The 21,664-nt window shown below is 41.9% G+C and overlaps 1 protein-coding gene across 5 annotated transcripts in view; it reads left to right on the top strand.

The window, feature by feature from the left end:
- SCUBE1 (signal peptide, CUB domain and EGF like domain containing 1) overlaps positions 1 to 21,664 on the top strand; it is a 218,861-nt gene that overhangs the window by 157,186 nt on the left and 40,011 nt on the right. For all 5 annotated transcript variants that reach the window (XM_063354685.1, XM_063354678.1, XM_063354669.1 and 2 more), the window contains one exon: positions 4,622 to 4,744. In XM_063354685.1, the coding sequence (XP_063210755.1) occupies positions 4,622 to 4,744 (123 nt within the window). The remainder of the gene's footprint in view (positions 1 to 4,621; positions 4,745 to 21,664) is intronic.

Below are 21,664 nucleotides of genomic sequence, written 5' to 3'. Positions count from 1 at the left end.
GCCAGGTATCATTTAACAATATTGACTCACTGCATTAAGAGAAATCCGTTGGGATTTTATTGCTACTGCACTGAAAGCCCATCAGACCTCTTAGTCTGAAATGACCAGCACGTTGTCTGAACACTGATCAACAGGGCATTTTACGTACAACCCCCCCACAGAGAAATACAGTCCTTTATATATTTTCACACTCCTGGGGATACGGGGGAGCAAAGCTCTGTGAAAAGTTTGAGCTGTTCTTTTACGTAACCTGCATCGACAGTTGAAAAGGAGCCACTTGAGAACTACATTTGAAGACACCAGGTTTATAACTCCCCTACAGACGGTCCCTATAATAGTATGGGGATATTTGACTAAATAATTTCAAAGCTGGTAGAGATACCGTGATGGGTTTCCACTGTATTTTCTTTCCCTTCATGACAGGGAGATGTACATGCCCTCTGTGAAGTTCAAACAGGCACTTGACAAAGTTGGGAACCAGTCAGTTTAAAGACAAATGGGGCCTCACCTTCTCACACAGTAGAATCATTTGTTTTCACATGGTTCATAACACAAATTATTTATAGCTATGGAAAGAAAAATAGTGGGGATATAGACTTGGTGCAATTTCTGTGAACCAGTTAGACATGATACGGTTGGATACTGCTCTCTTACAAGTGAAATGCAGCAATGCATTGCTCTCCACAGAGTGAAATAATTTTTACATGCCTTGTCAGTCTCGCTATGGCTGTGGAAAGAAATACAGTGAAAGCAGAGACATTGGCACTGTTTGTGTTATTTAGAATGTTTTTGGAGCTAACAGTTTTGACCTCTATTCTGTTTTGATGGTCCTGGTTTCAAAAGGCCATGTCATGTTTTCCAGCAAGAAGAATTGAATAAATACTTTCTTTTCCTGTGGACTCTCCCAGGTTTTACCCAGATTTGGGTTCAGAATTATTCCAAAGAATTGCTGGTGTAAAACTGATATGCTGCATTGTCAGTGGAATTACAGTTATTAACAGCTTCAGATCTACCCGCTGAGGGGTAGATGTGTTTCTGCTTTGTCCCTTATGGCCTTCAGAGATTCTGAAAAGAAAGTTAGTGAGACTGGAATTTGGAATTTAACGTGTGAAATCCAGGGGCCATCGTTTAAAACATCAATCCTTGCTTCAGAATGGTGTTTGACAGGCTGCAAGTAATTTCTGCTTCAAGCAGTCTCTGGCAGCAGAGTAGCCCAAAGGTCATGTTGTTCTTATCTTATCGTGGGTAAAAGAGATCTTCTTCATGATGGATGACTATTCTGTGTGTTTATGATGCATAGTATATTAGTAATTTTAATTCATAATTCCATTTATCCAACAGTTTTGTCAGGGCGAGCTAAACTATAGTTAGGTACACCTGTGCTATGCCAAAGGACAGGACTATTGTGGTAATCCATCATAAGACCTGCAACACAGTCCCAGTTGCACATACTGGAGCTGGGAGGAATCAGTTCTACAAACGGGAATGCCAGCCTGCAGGAATTGGGCCAAGAAGTATGGTGTTTTTACTGCTGTTCTTGACCTGTGCTGGTGATCACAGCTGAAACCAAATGGGTTGCTGCCTCCAGTCTCATGGTATTACGTAGAGCAACCCTCAGTGTGTTCTTCACCAGATTTACCAGGTTGGGAGCCTGAGGTTATCTGTTCTTGGCTAGCCTAATCATCAAAACTGGAGGACCAGAGACAACAAACACGACTCCTGGTTTCAGATCAGTTTGAGTACTTTGTTGCCTGAGGCATAAAGATTTGAGCTGCCTTTGTGCAAAGCACTTGGGCTGTAATACCACTACAGCTGCTACCTACCATTTTACCCTCGTGCTTTTGGTAGTACTGAATGCAAAAGCCACTCCTCTGCAGAACCAGACACTGTCCCGCACGACATCCTGGTCTCTGAATTGGAAAAGCATGGATTTGATGGATGGACCACTCAGTGGATAAGGAACTGGCTAGATGGCCGCACTCAAAGGGTTGCAGTCAATGGCTCAATGTCCACATGGAAACTGGTGACGAGTGACGTTCCTCAGGGGTCAGTACTGGGACCAGTGCTGTTCAACATCTTTGTTGGTGACATGGACAGTGGGATTGAGTGCACCCTCAGCAAGTTTGCCAGCGATACCAAGTTGTGTGGCATGGTCAACACACTGGAGGGAAGGGATGCCGTCCAGAGGGACCTTGACAGGCTTGAGAGTTGGGCCTGCGTGAACCTCATGAAATTCAACCAGGCCAAGTGCAAGGTCCTGCACCTGGGTCACAGCAATCCCAGGCATAAATACAGGCTGGGCGGAGAATGGCTTGAGAGCAGCCCTGAGGAGGACTTGGGGGTGCTGGCTGATGAGAAGCTCAACATGAGCTGGCAATGTGCACTTGCAGCCCAGAGAGCCAAACACATCCTGGGCTGCATCAATAGAAGCATGGCCAGCAGGTCGAGGGAGGTGATTCTCCCCCTCTACTCCGCTCTGGTGAGACCCCACCTGGAGTACTGCATCCAGCTCTGGAGTCCTCAGCACAAGAAGGACATGGACCTGTTGGAACGAGTCCAGAGGAGGGCCATGAAGATGACCAGAGGGCTGGAGCACCTCTGCTATGAGGACAGGCTGAGAGACTTGGGGTTGTTCAGCCTGGAGAAGAGAAGGCTCCAGGGAGACCTTACAGCAGCCTTCCAGTACCCGAAGGGGGCCTACAGGAGAGATGGGGAGGGACTCTTTATCAGGGAATGTAATGATAGGACACGGGGTAACAGTTTCAAACTGAAGAGGATAGATTTAGATTAGATATTAGGAAGAAATTCTTTACTGTGAGGGTGGTGAGGCACTGGGACAGGTTGCCTGGGACAGGAAGCTGTGGATGCCCCATCCCTGGAAGTGTTCAAGGCCAGGCCAGATGGGGCTTTGAGCAGCCTGGTCTAGTGGGAGGTGTCCCTGCCCATGGCAGGGGGGTTGGAATAGATGATCTTTAAGGTCCCTTCCAGCCCAAACCATTCTGTGATTCTGTGAAAAGTAATAAGCAGTAGTATATAGTTCAGAGCGTCTCAGAGCAAATTTGCTTTCTTTACTACAAATGCAGCTCGTAAGCAAACCTTTATAACTATATACATTGTTCTTGCTTATTTGAGTAGTACATCCTCCTGAGCATATTTCTGTCAATGTCAGTGCAGCAAAGTGCTGTTTAGAAAAGAAGGCTGAATTTGCCTCTCAGCTATTAGAATTTCCAGATTTACCTCCTTGCACCTCTTGCTGCCATTTATACTGTACATGCAGAAATGTGGTAAGAGCCATACTACTCTGCCACGCTGGTAATCATGTTTTCAACAATGAATGAATGACATCCACTAAAAGTCATCCTAAATTCAAATAATTTTTAAATGCGTCCTTCATTCACCAGCATCGTGCTGTCTTTGATAGATTTCCATCTCCACGTATTAGCTCTTTTGGCACCTAATTTGCATTTTGCAGGATTTGCTTTTTAAATTGCCAGCTGTTACCTTTAAGTTTCAAAGCTCTTACAGTAAGAGGCTTTTCAATAGGAAGCATCAATCTCCACTCACTTTTCTGAAAGATGTTGTTTTCACTTCCAGAAGTGGGCAGCCAAGGCTCTATGTCATATTACTTCTTCGCGGTATGCATCCCTAAAAAGAGCTATTTTTGGCACTGTTCTTCTGAAAAAAAAATAGATTACTTTTTGTCTTTTCAAATAAATGTGGATCCACTGGTTTTTAAGTGGAGGAGGATAGAAAGGTGTCCTGTATTTCAAATGAGGATCTGTGACCTCTTATATACTTATTACACAAGCTTTTAGGGGTTGGAAAAGGGACGGGTCATTCCAGTTCTTCAACACCTTCGGGAGAAGTTATAAGGTGGAGGAAGTAGAATCACCAGTCTGAAATTCAGAACAGAGGTCTTACCAAGTTCATTAATGCACTTTGTAATCATTATTTAAAGTAAGAGCCATTGATCCCATGTTTCATACATATAAATCACTTTCAAATAAAGGCAATAGGTGCTCTGCCTTCAGAAGCAACATTTCACATGCACTTGCAGTTGCTCTTCTATTATACAATATCAAGAAAGTCAGACACATAAAAATGGATATTGATCGTAATGGACAAACTAGCATCTAATACTCATTCCAAACAAAAGTATCCCTACATTTGTGTATGTAGGGATAATGGAAGTATTTTTTCAGAATTCAAATATGTTTTTCTTTGCATTTGTTGTTATTTCAATTTTTCATGTGTTCTTGGGTTTTGATAGTTCCTACTTAAGGCAGGGGATTCACATCTTAACACAGGCTGAAGTCATCTGTCAGGCAGACCACTACATCTACAAAGAAGCTTCCCCGAATTTTCTTCAACATCTGAGTGCCTCAGCTTGGGTTATCTGACAGTTCCAGTTCTGAGAGAAATACCTCTGTCTCCAGAACAGCTCAGCCCGTAGCTCTTTTGTCAGCCTTGCGACAAAGGTTTGAGAACGGATACATCTGACCAACCTGATTCCTAACAGGGACAGCAGCCTCCTTGGGGATCTGAGTAAACTCCTACACTCCTGCCCTGAACTACTGAACTGCTGTCGTGAACTAAAGTTTTGCCTGTTCTTTCTTTGCAGACATTGATGAGTGCTTGGTAAACAATGGTGGCTGTGACCATTTCTGCCGAAACACAGTTGGCAGCTTTGAGTGCAGCTGCCAGAAAGGCTATAAACTGCTCACAGATGAACGGACCTGCCAAGGTAATACGTCGTTTATTTTAGTCTTTGTATAATGAGGATGTTATTTTCAGTGAAATTTTTATGAAATTAAGTAATTTGTACTACAGGATTTAATCATACTGTCATAGGAAATAAAGTTAGAAAAGACCTACCAAATTTCCGTTTCCTCTGGTGGGGTTAGAAGATTTTTGGAAAAATTTTTTTCAGTGTTTTTAGTAGTAGGAATGCCAGTGTCCTGCTGAAATGTGAAAATCCATGCGGTGCAGTGGAACAGACTCAGGCAAAGAGCCTTACATTCAAATCCTCTAATTTGCTATGATCTTAATGGGACAGAGGCTTATCTTATTTACACCAGAGTCATTTAGAGTAACTTACTGGAATAGAGCATTTGCAAAATTTAAACTGAAAAAAGAGTCTAATTTGTGAGCTCACCTTTGCCTGACAGAATCTGTTTATGGAGGGATAATGGAGATGTTTTGTGAGAATTCAAATGAAGTATGTTTTATATTGTTTGCTGTCTGTGTCATGATTTGTATCTAAGTCATATGATGTTATATATTCTATGACTAATTAAGTGCATAACCGTTTCCAACTTAAGTGCTGATCATGTACTTTTGGAGAAATGACACTTTAAGCATTCAAGCTCTGTAACTTTACTCTTTAAAAGCCTTCTTGAAAAGGCTAGAAAGATGAGCAAGCATCAGTAGAGAGAGAAGGTGGAGGAGGACGTATTCAGTTAAAATTTTGTGCAGGAATTGTCCTTTTATTACTACGTAATTATTTGCATGGGTTTTAAACACATAAAGTTATGAAGTCCAAAACAGCATTCATATTTTAGAGCTTCTTTGTTCATCACCAAAAGAGAAATCAAAGTCTGAAGATACAGAAAATTCAAAAGATTTTCCATTGCATCTCATTGGTACTTCTATCATCTGAGAAGCCTGCTCTGCCCCGACTCCATCTGTGATTAGACACAAAGGAGTCAGTGCAAGGTTGGCTTCAAGCTGGGACAGGATGGGAAAAGCTGAGAGTGGCACCGTTAGTGCCACATGACTGGGCAGAAATAACATTGTAGGATCATGTCAGGCAAGGGTAAGTTGTCAGGTTTTGATGTACCTGCTAAAAAGAGGGACAAAATGTTAAAAATACATGTTCCCTTCATGATGTATTTAGACATAGTTAGGAATACTTTCTGGTTCATGAATTTCATGTGTCGTGACATGCTCTCACTGTGGTATCAGTCAGGGGTTTCACTGCTGAAGTAATTGTAATTACGCCAGTGAAAAACTCAAGAGAAAATTCAGGCCCTGCGTTCTTGTTAGGCAAGAGGTGGTGCAAAATTTATTTGTTCATTATGCAAAGTCTTAGTAACAGGCTTTGAAAGCTGCCTATAATCAGATATCTATGATGATAATGGGAAACTAGAAGCAGCTCTGTGAAAGTTGTTCGACTGAGTTTTGTTTCTTCATGTGCCTGGGCTACTGAATGAGAGAGTTGCCGGTAAGTACATACCATGCAAGGAATGAAACAGTAGCTGATGTTCTCCGCTCCCTCATGTGATCAGACGTGGAAATATAAGCATGATCTGGCCATCCCACTTTTTCTGTTGTCAGTGAGCAAGGACAGGCAGTCTGTCTGCCTCTACGTGGTACTTCGACCTGTTAATGAACTTTAGCTTATCTGTTGCTGTAACAGGTAGCTTAGCTCAAGCCCAGAGAATTTTTGGGCTGGAGAAGTTCCTCCGGTCCCAGAAACGCTGGTTCTTCAAACTGTGAAATGGTGAGGACAAAGTTATTTCCTGTTGGAAGTCTGAGGTATTTGGGCCCCAGAGACTGATGACAGCAAACATGGTATGATGCCTGCTTTGTGGAGGGAGCACTGTGACAATTTGGTTCCTGTCTGGTGCTTAAGGTGGTAATCAGTGACTCGTGCAGTCAGTAGGCCTGCTAATAAAGAAGAAAAGTGAATATAGATCAAGAAATCACTGATGTATGAATCACCTGTACTTTGCTTCTTCCACTGCAAAAAGGATTTCATTAGTGGAAGTGGTTATAGTTATTAATGTCAGGTCTGACAGAAAAATGTGGTTTGGGGTTAGTGACTCTGCTGGAATATAAATCATCCACAGGTTTTTTTTGGTAACAGCCAGTCAGCACTGACCATAGAAAACGTTACTGAGAGATTCAGGGAAATTTATTTTGAGCATATTAGCCTTTCCAATGAATGAAGTAGAAAAGTCTAATTTGTATTTATAAAAGATGCTGTTGTTCGTGTTACATCTGTTGTTTTGATTCATAATAGAGTTTCTATGACTTACAATCTTGCTGTCAACATTGCCTTTCTCCTCTGGTTTTCATTTTTAAAATAGAGGTTTCTTTCAGTTACAAATCACCATGTTTACCAAATACTAATTTAGGACCTTAGAAGTCTACATTGTTTGGAGCTGAGTCCTCTTTAGTTCAGGTGGCCTCCCCGGTGTATAGGGAGTTCATCTCCAAATGAGATCATCAAGGAACAGATTCTGCTAACCTTAGGCAAAATGCCCATGGAAACAACTGGTAAGCTTGCCCCTTTATGGCCGGCAAAACCCCTGGATAAGGCTGTGACTGTGTCTGATTCACAGGCAAGAATCAGTGAAGAACAAAGCCACAGAGACACAGTTCAAGTTAGCAACATTTTTCACGCTGTTGAAAAATACAAGTAAGCTGTTGCTGCATAACTTTCTTCATGTGATCAGTAACTTCGGCACGAGGTAATTTTACATGTTCCAGTAAAAAGGTTCCTTCATATTCCCTGTGAAATTCTGAGGTGGTCCCACCTGATCTCATTTCCTCCACGTCCTTTCATTGTAGAGCTCAGAGCTGACTTTAAGATTGCAGGGAAACTATCAAAGTCTCAGACTTTGTTCTGGTTGTTTGCAGAGCTCCCACCCCATCGTACCAAGTGCCTCACACACACATTCATCGTCTCTCTGAAGAGGAAAGTATTTCTCTCTCAGTTTTTCAGGCAGGCAGGCTGAAGCCGAATACGGCAGCTTGCCTAAGATCACACATATGACTGCAGGGACTGCCTGGAGAATAAACCTCCAGTTTTTTTGAGTCTGCCCTCTGTGATTCTGCCCATTACAAGAAAATTTTTTTCTCCTGTGTTTGTACTCATACCCTGATATGAAAGTTCATTGGTTTTCAGGAACTCTGAAGCTTGCTGCTTGCTTGGTGCCACCAGCTAGCCACCCTGCATGTAGAATGCTTGTGTAAGCAGCCCTTGCGTTTGTAAAGGGCATTAAAATGTTCTGCATTTGTCTCTTTGCAGCTAAACCATTTTTAGCCCTGGCTGCAAAGAAAACCATTGTCAATCACAGATTACTTCTGCTAGGGAGTGGTTCTCACGCTGTGGCTCCTTGTTAGACAAGGAGAATGTGGGGGTTTCCCTTCCTTTCCCCTCCCCTGCATTCCAACCATTTAAAAGGAAACTTATTTGTAACTCAGAAGGTGAAGAATCCACATTGCCCTGCCAGTGATATTGTGGAGACTAATACTGCTTTCCCAGAGTCTCTCTTTTCACGCAAACTTAAAACCAGATTTTTTTTCTCCTTTGATGGTGAAATCACTGTATGACAATACCAAACCCATCTATTGTGTGTTATTTTAACAGATCCCTTAAGTCTAAAGTATTGTAAATTCTTTGATGCAGGAAGAAATGGTTGAATCTGTTTGTATAAACCTAGCAAAAGAGGCCCGCATCTCCTTTGAGCATGTAATACAAATAACATAGCTATATTTATAGCGAGGAGAGCTTGCGTTTGTAAACTTCGTGGTAATTAACAGTAGGACAACAACTCAGATTACTTTTAGAACCGCATCAGCAACAAAACAGCAAGCAAGACTGTTTAAAGCAGCAATGAATGTGTGTAAGCGCAGACATAATTACCTTAATCCTCAGCCAATATGAGTTTTAAAGCCAGTTAACTTAATTGCTTATTCAGTTTCTGTTTGTTGTGCAGTGATCTCGAAAAAAATTCAACAATAAGCAGTCTCTCTGCTCCACTCAAGTTCAAGCTTCATTAAACACCCAGAAAAATGTGTGAAATTCTATCATAAATAATTTTCCCTTCCTGCTGTAGGAATTGCCTTTTGCAAAGCAGGACAAGGAGAGACGGTGCACGCATTTGTCGTAACTCTCTCCAAGGGGTAGTAGAGTTGGAAAGATGAGTTACATTCAGAAAAAAGTGCTTTTACTGGGAACATACAGTGATCGATATGTAATATTTTGGCCTGATAAATCTACACTCTCACCCCCTGCCCCTCTCCACCTCTGCCCAAAACAGAGCCAAATCCTTCTACGCTGAGGAATTTAAACTTTTGCAAGGGGCAGTTCAAGGCATTTGCATCGTTCTAGTCCACTTACAGCCTCCAAAGCAGGCTTAAGTGGGGCTTGGTGTTTGATAGATCTCACAGACATGATGTTCAGCCGTAATGAAGTCTGCCCAAGTAGCCTTTTCACAAACCATTCAGCCACTGTAAAAGGAGATTGTTGTCCACCAGGCAAAAGTACCTCTGGGGCATGTGGAATACCTGCATGGGCCATCTGGCATTTTTGGGGCTTCTTTAGGGCCACGTGTTCACGCACAGTAGGTGACAGCAATTTTTATTCACTTTGATGTATTGCCTGTTTGACTCTTGGTTATTCTTTACTACCTTCCTACCAGATTTTAAATGAACGCGATTGACTTTTTTGTGACTAGGCACTGGAATACAGGGCCTCATAGTCTGCTTTTGTGAGTGCTGGTGTCTGTCCAGAGCAAATTCAGTGATGCAGGTTTATACAACATGAAATCCCAAACAGAATTTGCCCCCCTAGCTTCATGATGTATTGAAATTTCCCTCTGGTGATTTTCTGTGGGCACATTTTGGTAGAGGTTTGGGGTGTTTTAACACTACAAAGCTATCCAATAGAAGTCCCAAGTATAGCTGATTTGAGGTGGTTTTTTTCATCTCATTACAAGACAAAGACATGAGCGTAACCACTGTCATAATTGTGTCATAAAAGCGTAACCACTTTTCTTTCTCTCTTCTGAAAAAAACGGGGGTTCTTATATGCCCCACTGTATCCCCTCTTCCTCTCTCCTCAGCTTCACTTCCAGACAAGTGTTCCTCAAAAACTTGATGCTTATGGAGTGGAGCAACTGGAAGTAATGGCTGTGAGCAGATACTGAGGCAGTTTTGAGGATACTGTGAGCAGTATTGAGGCAGTTTTCTTAGTAACTCTGCCAGTATATTGCAATACTGACCTGCAAAACACCTCAAACCTTGTCCAGCTCTGTTTTTTTGTTTCTCAGGTTGTCTCCAAGCAGACTTGATGAGTCTAGCAAGTTTTGTGATAGCTTTCTGATGTGTTACAGGCTGTACCTCCCAACTTTTGCCAGCCAGAGCTGGTTTTTACTTAAGATGTGAAATAAGATTTGAACTCAGCCTCAGGCCTTCTGTGTTAACCCACTGCACCACAGAACCGTAATCCATGCAATCCTAAACTAGTACTGTTAAATGAGAGACTGACCTTTCTTTAATGCCAAATAGGTCTTCATTCCAGAGAACTTAATGTGATTAGACCTCACTGACCCAATGATAGATCTGTTGGTGAAGGGATGCTTTACATAGGGCTCCCAATGCATAATTGTCAAGAGAAGCCTTCTTTCATTCCAGAATGACAGAAAGAAAAATAGCACCTTGAAAAATACAGTAAAAGCTTATGATACAAAGATCCTACAGGCCTGGTCTTGAAACATTGCCATATTAACTGGATATGTAATCCCCTCTCATAACATCCACCTTTTCATTTATTTGTACAAAATATGCACTATTAGCCTTCCAAAGGCAAGATTTGAATCTCCTAGCAATGGTATCTCCATTTTGAAAATGGGTATGAAATGAGGGATTAATCATACAGGGAAGGACAGATAGAAAGTGTTTGTGGGAATTATTTTTGGCCTAAAGAAGCCCACAAAGATTAGCTACAAAGATCTCACTATACTCTTCTCTGTGGAACCATTGATGGTAAATATGGCTGTACAGGACCAGTTTAATCCCAAATAAATCAGTGCATCCACACCAGCAACACTGAATCACCAGACATCTTTGACATAGAGTGACGAAATTAAAAAATAAAAAAGGAGCCAAAGAGGTTTGCACTCTTGGATTGCATGACAGTGACCTGCTACCCACATTTTATTGGGTAACCCAGTAAAGCAACTGGCCTTGTCCCAATAGCATAACATGATGAAAGTCTCAGGATGAGGATACACTCCTTGCATTGATTTATATAGGACACACTTACCCATCTTAGATTGCTTAAGTAAAGGCATGGGTAAGAGGGCAGGGCTGGAGCATCTGTCCCTCTCTATTTCTCATTGCATTGTGAAAATAGAGGACAGGGAGAATCCCATGTCCTGCGTCCCAGTTTTCAAGTCCTGGGGAAACTCCTTGGAACAGCAGGACAGGGGGATTCTATGTCACGACTCTCCCAGCTAAGCCAAGCTCTCTTTTTACCTTAACTGCTACTCCCCCAACTCTTCTTGCTCTGAGTTATAGCTGAGTATACCCTAGTGCAGTCCTAGAGGCAGTGAGCTGTGAGAAATGTTAAATGAGTACAGCTGCAGCGTACAGCAGTAAAGAGCCTGATTAAACCCTTCAGCTAATCCGTATCAGTGCTAGAACTCCATACAGCAGTAAAGAGACCAATTAAACCCGTCAGCTAATCTGTATCAGTGCTATAACTAATCTTTCATGTAAGTCAGTCTAAAAAACAATGGTGAGGCCCAGACCCCTCAGATTCAATGTGTCAACATTATGGTGTGGCCAATTTTCCAGTGAAAAATGTTGGAAAGTTTTTTTGTTTGTCTAACCCCTCTCTTGCCTTTTCTGCCTCCATTAAATACATAAAGGAAGGAAATGTTCAATAAAAGTAACATTATTTAGCATTCCCCTTCTTTCTGAAGTGTCAATAACATACAGGTGACATGGTATAAAGAGGACACGAGCAGAATTTTTGCTGCTTGGTGTGGGTTTTTTTCTTCATATTTAAAGTACATTTTTACCTGAACCCACAAACTTCTCACTGAGGTTGTTACCCTCATGATCGGGACCAACCTGTACTGAGTGGAGAGCATTAGCAAGCCATTAGGGCTGTGTCCTTGCAAGGGAGGTAGCCGCGGGGATCCCAGAGAGTGTGTTTGCTGTCCGGAGTGAGGAGCAAGCAGGCTTACAAGTCCCCTTGCTGACTTTTGCCTGAGTTTGCATGTGCGTTTGCTGCAAGTTTGAAGTCTTGAACAGTCAGAGAAAATACCCAGGGCTTCATTTTGCTCTCACTTATAGCAGAGAGAAGGCCGCTGCATGCAGCAGTTACAGAGCTGTCACACTGAGGGAACCTGCTGGTCCTTATTATCTTGCACCGCTTGAGCAGGGTGAGTCAGTGCCAGTGCGGGGGCGATTAATGGGAGAGCGAGCGATGAAGGGACTCCAGCCATTCCCCTATCAACTCATTTGCGTGATACAAATGAAGGGAGAGTGATTTTGCCTTGATGCATTCATACGCTCATCCACATCAGATAGGCATGCTGTAAGATATAAAATACGTTGACTTGATTTTCAGCCAGTCCAACCGAGTCTGGCCCGGTATGTTTAATTGTGTGGACACTTGGTATATAAGCAACAGTGCTGGTTCAGCTGCCAATGTAGCTCAAGAACCGGTGAGAACTGGAGGTGCACTGGAGGAGATACTGGGAGCTGCTTGTGGAAAACAAAACTAGCTCACAGAAAGAAAATTCAAGAATATTTCCCTGTCACTGATGATTTTCATTCCCTATGCAGATTTTCTCTAAGTCATTTCGTGTCACTGAGCCTTACAAAAATATCTCGCTTATGACAAGCACCATATTGCTTCTAGCATCAGATTAAAAAAGTACTCTGCTGGGAAGCAACATGTTACACTGTCATTAAAAGGAATACTTCTCAAATCCTTTCTGTTACACAGGGTGCTTACTCTTGGTGTCAGTGACATTGTGAATAGTGGTACAGTGTGCCTCTGTGAGAAAAAAAGGGTTGCAAGATCATACCCAGAAACAATAAATGCCCCAGGCATGAAGTAAAAACAGCTCTAGCCAGTACAAGTTTGTTTGCCAAGTGATAGTATCTCCCATGTTGGTTGTAGCAATTAAGTCTGCTGAAACATGAAAACAAATACATCCCCCCCACCTCCAGTTCTCCTCTCTGCCGCACAGTGTTATTGTAAGTTAAAGGCAAATTCTCTTTGGTTGCTGCTCCTTGGAAGGAATATTAAACCTCGCAATCTAGGCTTTAAATCAATTTATAATGGGATGAGACCTAATGTGGGGAGGGCAGATGGGACAGCTTATTCTACCTCTATTTTCCCATGAAGCTTCTGACACGGGCTACTGTTGGAAGTAAAATACCAGATTAGTTTGACCTCGGGTCTCATTCAGTATGGTAGCTCTTATATTCCTATGTTAAACTCTATAAAGTATACTGCTATCAAATTGCTTTTTACAGCTCTGTCTGGGCCCCTCCCCTTGATGATGTGTGTGGGAAGCCAAGCAAAACGTTCCATTAGTGTTTAGAAAGAGAATTTGAGATATATTTTTCAGTTGATGCTGTAGGATTTATGATGTGTATAGTGCAGAAATGATTTTACTGGATTAGAATCATGTTATGTATTAATGAATTACCAGGATATGAGTCAGCCTTGGAATAGTTTGAGCAGGAAGGTAGCATTCTTCCACAAACAATAATCTGTTGATAAATAGTGCTGAAAGCTGTAATTCAATAGGAATTGTTTTTAAAGAGAACCAGAGAAAGACTGCATGTATATATAATCTCCACTATTGCCGTGGTGCACGTTGAGATAATGCCATGTTACTGCGCTCAGTCATTTAATCACATTGATTAAGGTCAGATATCCTTTACACTAAGTGCTGTACAGAATTGCAATAAAATGACAACCCTATCCCAGATCAGAAGATTTTGATTATCCTGTGCTTGCATCTACCCTTCTGGGCCTTTTAAAAGTGCCCTGTTTTGTTTATTTTGTTTGAATGAGAACAAAAGCCTAACCTATTGAAGCAAAGGGGTGTGATTTTCTTCCAGTAGCCGTGTTATAAACTGCTGCTGCTTGTTTTGGTAACTTGAAGATGAGGCCTTAGTTAGGACAAGTGAGCTGAAAACAAAAATCTGAGCTCAAATATCAAGAGGCAGTGGAATGGAGGAATATCTTCTGGGGTTTTGCTGGGTGGAGGTTTTTTGATGAATATTTGCAAAATATTTCTGTTAGTGTTTTTGGAGGAATACCTGCTGTTTCTCGACTCCATGGAGGCCAGCCTTTCTGGGCAGAGTTTTTAAGCAAGCCTTTGAAGCAGAGCCAGAGAACAGCAATTCTTGTGTATGTTCAGTGGCCACTGACTTCAGCAAGAGCTTGAAGTAAGCTGGGAATGCACAGTCAGGTCCACGGGAGGTGAAGGGAAGTGCTGCATTTGAGTTTTCAGTTGAAAACTGAAACTGTGTTGTTGTACTTGGTCTTTCAGCACCATCAAATAACACCACGCACATTTTCACCCAGACTAGTCCCTTGTTCCTTCAAGAAATCTCACTAGCAGCTCCTACTAAAAGGTCATGGAGACAAACACCATAGCAAAGAGAACAGTTTCCTCTTTTCAGAAATACATCTAAAAATCAAATGTATTGCAGGATAGAGGGAATATTCCTTCCTTGATACAGAGAGGGTAGAGCCTTTTTTATGTTGTCTCATCAGGCTGTTAAGTTGCTCTTACAAAGTTGCTGTGTAAATAGTGGCTTTAGCAGAGTGCAGACTACTAAACATGTTGATGTTTGTAGGAAAACAAATAAACCCGCCTGAAGTTTCTTTTAATGCACTACTACTCTTGATATATGGCTTCTACCTCAAGCACTTGAAGTAGTAGCACAGTTTATTGCCATAATAGCAGTAGATAACTCAACTTGCATTTGCCTTGGAAAATGATTGATTTTGGAAAAGGATACATGTTTGCTTATAAAATCTTGGCAATGTTTTGATGAAGGTACTTTGTTTTCTTAAAAAGTCTTGGGAAAGTATTGACTTCAATTGCATTCTAAATTGTCCTAGCAAAACAATGGTAAGAGGATGAACGTAATAGGAGCCAAAGCCAATTGCCTCCTACTGGGTTCCTCAGATTAATAGAGGAACCTGAGCACAACAAAGCCTTCACGTAATGGAGAAGGATGGGAGGAGTGGGAAAGATCTAGGGCAGGTAAGTGCAGACCCAAGAGCAAGGGTAATGCCTGGGAAGTCTAGAGACAATCTAAGCATTGACACAACCTCAGTCTCCAATTTCCAGATCTTCATCACACAGAAACTTAGCATTTTGCCTTTCTTGTCTCTTTCTCTTTCACCTCGTGTCAGAGCAGATTCATCCCTCAAAGCTTGGGGTCCCTTGTATTGCTGCTAAGTGATTGTGTCCAATTGTCACATGTAGAAATACCCATACAAGGGAGTTGGCTCAGGGGGATCTTTACATTTACATTTACAGGATCTTTTTGTACATTAAATAATTTTGTCTCAAAGTCTTGTGTCAAAGACAATCTGTATGTAATGTGGGAAGGCTATGAAGCAAATAAAGTGAATCTTAGGGACGTGATGGGGATGGTGGTCCCCCACATCCATCAAGCAATGCATTTGGTAGCACATGCATGCAAATTCCCTGTAACAGTGAAGATGTGATTGCACAGAGTGATCACCAAAGTGCTCGTACAGGGCACTGAGAAGAGCTGTCACCCAAGAGCTGGGCATTCTGGTGCCCACAGTGCTACAACTTTGTTGGTGCTAGCATTCATAACAGATTTGTCTTATCACAAATACCATCAACTGTAGTTGCACTTTCATTCTCCAGGCTAGGCATTCGGAGGTACAGTTTTAAGTCAGGCTCATTTATCACAGCTATGTTGACTTTTCTCTGATTTGCCATCACTCAAAGGTTGCAAATGTAGTTAGACTTTCTTTGGCACATGGCCTTTCACCAAGCATTTCCAGCCCTTCCTGAACCAACAGTGGGTAGATTTTCTAGCTCTTAGGAAAAAACTGTGATCTGACAAAATGCTCAACTCATTTTCTATTGATTGTAAAAGTAATACGTTCTAAAAATGAACAATACTCTTAAAAGTACTTATGCATTTTTATATACCATTAGCTTCAGTTGTATTTAGAAGATAGTGGTGTTTTACTCAGGTTCACATCCCTATAATCCATGTTTAAATCTTCTAAAAATCCTTCAGAAATCCTTTTAAAAATTTTTATTCACAAGGATAACAGTAAGCAGGAAAAGTAAGATGAGAGCAACTGCCACGAGCTTATGGTGAGGCTAAGTGTGACACGCTCGATAGCAAAAACCAGTAATGATTTGAAATCTTCCTTTCCAAATGCCTTTATAGAACACCTCCCTTGGCTCCCTTTGTGTCTGTGACCTTGGGGTGAACACACACCTTACTAATTTTATACCATTGTGTCTAGTTATTAGTACTGGTTTTTCATGTTCCATAAGAGACCCAGCAAACTGTCTTACCTGCAAAAATAATTCCTTTCATTTTCACCTTCTCTACTTGAAAGAGAGCAGAGCTGTGTCTGGTGATTGGCGCATCTCTCTGCAAAACCTCTGAGGAGACTCACCTAGCTGAGGGTTCTTTTGCCTCCTCTGCCCCCTTTCCCTATCTGAGAGCAGATGAGGATCCCTAAAGTTTCTTCTCTTGGAGTCTGTGAATACTCGATCTGAGGGTGTCTAGAGAGTGTCTGTACAGAGAGGATGTACGGAGGCTGCCACATGGCCAGATGTATAGGTGCCTTGGAGTGCAGGCTCACAGGAGATGATCCATCCTCAGCTGCAGCACTGATCTGTGGCCTCTCCCCAGCTCCACAAGTTCACACATCCAGCACAGCTGGTCATTAAATTGAACACCAAGTTGACTAAGGTTATCTGTCAAGTGATTTCACAAACTGGAGAAGAAGCTATGGCAGGGTTGGTTGAAACACCATCAGAGGCATCAGGGAGCATGAGGCTAGGGAGAGTTCTGGAAGTGTTTCCTGATGTGAGCGATGAAGTGAAGTGTCTACACAGAAGAAACAAGCTTACCTCATTAGATATGAAATGTACTGCTGCCTGCCGCTCAGAAAGCCTCAGGACCCAGCATTGGTTTTCTTATTCTTCTCTCTGCTGGGACAGCTGAACAAATTCAGAATTGGTGAGCAGTTCAGCTCAGCTGAAGAAAGGGAGGAAGGGGGAAGCTTGGATGGCACTTCTGAGGCCCTGCACCTTTTCCTCCTCGCCAGTCCAATGGGCAAAAGCTGCCACTGCCGTTCTCCAGCTCTCCTTGCAGTACTGAGACATAGCAAGTAGTTTTGCACAACCATGTTTAAAATATTATAAGAATTTATTATCTGTCAGAAAGGGAATTTATCAGGTAATCCTCTGCCATTATTCTGTTTTTTAGTTTGGTGCTGCTTACAAAAAAAGAAGGCAGTGGGGTCCTTCATAATGCCGCAGGGAAAAATGTTGGAAACCTTTTTCTTTGCCCAACAGCAGAGAAATCATAATGTAATAATAATGGTGATGGTGATGATGATGTATTTCATGATAGACATGTAAAAATCCTTGGCCCAAATCCCACCAACTGTAGTCAAAGATACCCCCAAAGACCCCAAAGTTAGCTGCCAATTTTTGCCTGGCTAAAATTGACAAATTCTGCAGTATCCATCCAAAACCATAAATCTTCCCAGCCCCTCAGACAAAGCTTTTGGTGATCCAAAATCAAGCAAATAGTTCCATGGCTGATGCATGAGGCGGAGCAAAAGCATACTCACTGGGAGCAGAATTGGCTCTGCGCTGCTGACAGAAAGAGGAATGCGTGGTGGTCAGTTGACTTGGCACATGTGTTAAGGGGAACATAATAGGGAATAGATATTTACTGCATTAAGATGTCGTTCTGCAGCCCCATTTCTGCAGACTCTGAGGAAGCCCTGAGGGAAGCTTGTGGAAGAGAATGAGCTTGTGAACTGTGTGGAGGAAAATTAAGTAGGGAATTTTGGAAAGAAACTGAAAAGAGAAGGGAAAATTAATTTGTTGGTACATGAGATCACATAAAACTCCCTTGGAAGAGTTCCTAAAGAAAGGATTCTGTTTACTCTGGAGAGGGAGCAAACAGTTTAGGTCTACAATTTTATTGCCAAGTCTCGTTTTTTTACCTGCTTTCCTTCTGTTTTCAAATCTCAGAGGTAGTACAGTGATTCCCAGAAAGTGCAACTTGTCTCTTTTGATAAGGTCTGATAGCAGAGATAAAGAAAACCAGTTGCCATTTGCCTTTAAAGAGTCTCCCAATTGTACTGTCTTCACTTCCCTTTGCTGTAACTTCTAGGTAAACAGTGGGAAACCAGTTGCTTTGATGTTAATGAGGGTGATGAGTTTGCTGGGTTGGGAGTTGTCCCCTTGGTGCGCAGCATCAGAGAAGGATCTGACTACTGCAGTTCCTCCAACCACTGAAGGGGACAATGAAAGACTGCAGTCTTCTGAACTGAGCTGCTTCGGTGATAGGAATTAATAGAGGCAGCCAGCTAGCCCAAGGGAACTACTTAGTTGGAATCCTGCTTTCTTTTGTGTAACCTCAGACCCAACATAATAATATGAGAAATATATCAAGAAGTACCCGCTGATTCCTGGAAGGATCATGTATGCATTACACTCTTTTAAGATAAATTATTCAGCCTTTGCCAAATTTAGCAATTAAAAAGGATCACACCAATTCGAACTCTAAAAATTAAACTGATAGAGAAGACTAAGAGATCAATCCAGGAAAACACCTAGACGGTCCTTCCTGGAACAGAGATGCTCATGGAGGTTACCAAGCAAGGCTGTTTAAGTGCAGGAGGTCAGACTAAATGCGTATGGTCATCTTGCTGGCATTGAATATATTCATTCTGTCAGAATAAATACCCAGTTTCTATCCACACTGCTAGGACTTGGAAGACATCATTCAACTTCGAACATGTAGCAAAAGCGTGAGAACACACAGAGAAAGGAGAAATCAGTGATGTCCAGGTGTTCCTTAGAGCAAATAAGAGTATTTTAAATCATCAGACCATAATGACAGACAACAGAGATAACTGTGGCTCCCTAAACTGCACTTGCATCAGAGCTATACAGTGTTAATGCTGCATTTAGTACTGTACAAAGACACAACCTCTGAAGAGTGATGCTTAGCAGTTTGAGAGCCTCAAGAACAGAGATACCGGGTTATCAAATTTACTATGGGTACAGATAGGCTGGAAGGAAGATGAAGACAAGCTGTTGCCAGGATCTCAATATACTAAATAAAAACATACAGACGTAAAAGGATACTGAGGCCATGAGGCAGAACTAGGTAGATGATAACACTAGTTACCTTAGTACAGCTATGGATTGGGAGGGGTGGAATTCCCACTCCAGGCATTGCACACCATGCTTAATTAAACAAGTAGCAACTGTGGCCTAGTTGCATCTTCCAGGGCATTTGGCTGTTTGGCGGAGCGCTTCTGGAGCTAGCCTTAAAGTCCACGGAGACTCTATTGCTTGCAAGGAAGCAGCCACTTCAGTGTGTTGAACCCAGAGGACGGAATGTGTCGAAATTACTGAAATCCACGTTAAGCCACATGGTGCTAGAAGGTGTTGCTCTCTAGGGCTGCAAGTAACTTCTGTGGGTTGCGGAGCAGGAGCTAACTTCAGCCCAAATTCCTCTGGTGGGAATGTGACTGGAGGCATATCTGCATGACCCTGCTGCCACTGCAGGTCCTCGTTGATTTCTGTGGTTCCCATGTGAAACAGGACACAGGCCTGCTTATGACATTACTGCTTAGATCTGTTGCTCGTGATCAGAGATATACCGTTTGGTACGAGCGAAGAGTACAATTAAATGCTTTGTCTGGTCTCTAATTTGCTACAAGCAAATTTCTGTTCCTGAACTGGACCATGGCAACATGTTTAAATAATGGATGGAAAAGTGGGCTTACCTGTATTACAGTGGGTAGGAACCAAAGATTCTGCAGAATTTGTCAGTGACTGCTACTGTGTACCTATGCCTGAAGCTGAGTAATAGTCATTTCATTTTGTACTGCTGAATCCTTGAAATACTTCCTCTGTGGGACGCTTACATAATAAGTCACAGGTTTCTAATTATTTATTGCCTCTGTCTCGAGTATATTTTGCAGGTTTCTTTTGCAGTTTATATATATTTATTTGTTTTACTACCACTTTGCATTCTAAGAACAAATCATCTCTAATAAAAAGCACATTTCCTTGCGAGCAGAATCAATTTCCTTCAGAAGTCTTTCATTCCCTGATTAGTGTGTTGCATTTGGTCTTCACTAATCACATAGTTAACTGTGAGCAATAAAGTTCTTAAATAAATAAATGCTCTGATCCAAGTCAACGTTAGTCATAATGGACAGTTTCCCACTTAAATTTCTGAAGTACAAGATGTGACTGTGCTACTTAGGCACTTAATATTCACATTAAAAGCACAGCAATTAATCCCAGATCTGGTTTTTCTGCAGGTCATTAGTATGTTATTAACAATTACATCTCAGCAGCAAGTTGACTTGATTGCAAATGGGTGTGGTTTTTCAATTACTTTTAAAGGTTTGGGGTTATGGCTTTTTTTTCTTTGTGTTAGTCTGCTCCAGAAGCACTCAGTGGGAAGGTAATGAAGTAGAAGGTTTGTATATTACTCCATCTTTCCGTGCTTCCTCTTCATTGGTTTTATTATTGTGGACTTTGAAACATAAGGAGGTTAGCTGTAAGCCATTCCTTCTGGTCGGTGCTGGACGTATGTGAGAGTTGCGTTCTCAAATGGAGGATGCATTTTTACTGACTGTGAACAGGGGTAAGTCACTGCGGATCAGAAAACATGAGATGTGGTGGAAACCCCATCATATGGCTGCTGTAGCAAAATAATACCTTTCCCGATACTGAATTTGAACCGGCATTTGTTGGAGAACATAGCTTGAATCATGACTCCCTATGGTCCAGCAACCACTCAGATTAAGATATGTGGTTTCCCTAATGTCTGTCAAATATTGTTGGAAACCACGCTGGCTGGGCTGTAAGGTGAACAACATTACATGGGTGGTATCAGTTCCCTGCAGACCTTGAAGCTGGGGGGGGAGAAGACAGAAAATAACTTTCAGCCAAAATACATATAAAAAAGCATTAGTGTTTATTTTAAAAACATCATGTAACACTTCTTTAGAGTTTCTATGCATGTGTGCTTAATGAATGAGAAAAAGGAAAGGCTCTGTTTCTCAGAGGAGCCGATGACTTGGAAGCTGAGAAATGTGAACGCAAAACGTTCTGACTAGCCTTGCGTTTGGCTTATGTGCATGAGCAGTTGAGTGGGGTACTCAACACTGAGTCCACGATTGGCTTGAGCGTTAAAAATAAACCAAGGGTGTGTGAGACAGACAAAATCAAACTATGTATTATGGATTTTTGCATTAGGAGAGTGTGTCTGCATTAGGAGGTAACCCCACTGTATTGAGCAGTGGCTTTGCTTTGCACGATGTGGTGGGACACTGGAGCTACCACTTCCAGCCTGGGAGGTCAAACTACTAACGTATGAATCTGAAAACAACAGATTTCTTGCTGTGTATGTTTTTCACAGCATCCTGGGCAGCAGTTATGAGGTATATATATAGATCTTTGCTGCCATAATGAAGGTATACTTAAGCTAACTGGGAGGATTGGGAGTGTGTGGAGTCATGACTGTGATAACATCTCAAAGTATTACTGTAATATTGTCATTGCTTTTGGCTGAAGTGATTTACCAGCATTCAGCGTGGCATGGGTCACTTCTGCTGATG

This window comes from Chroicocephalus ridibundus, chromosome 1 (genome assembly GCF_963924245.1).
Source record: "Chroicocephalus ridibundus chromosome 1, bChrRid1.1, whole genome shotgun sequence".
Taxonomy (NCBI): domain Eukaryota; kingdom Metazoa; phylum Chordata; class Aves; order Charadriiformes; family Laridae; genus Chroicocephalus; species Chroicocephalus ridibundus.
Note: the sequence above shows the minus strand (reverse complement) of the source record. Positions and strands in the feature narration are given on the sequence as shown.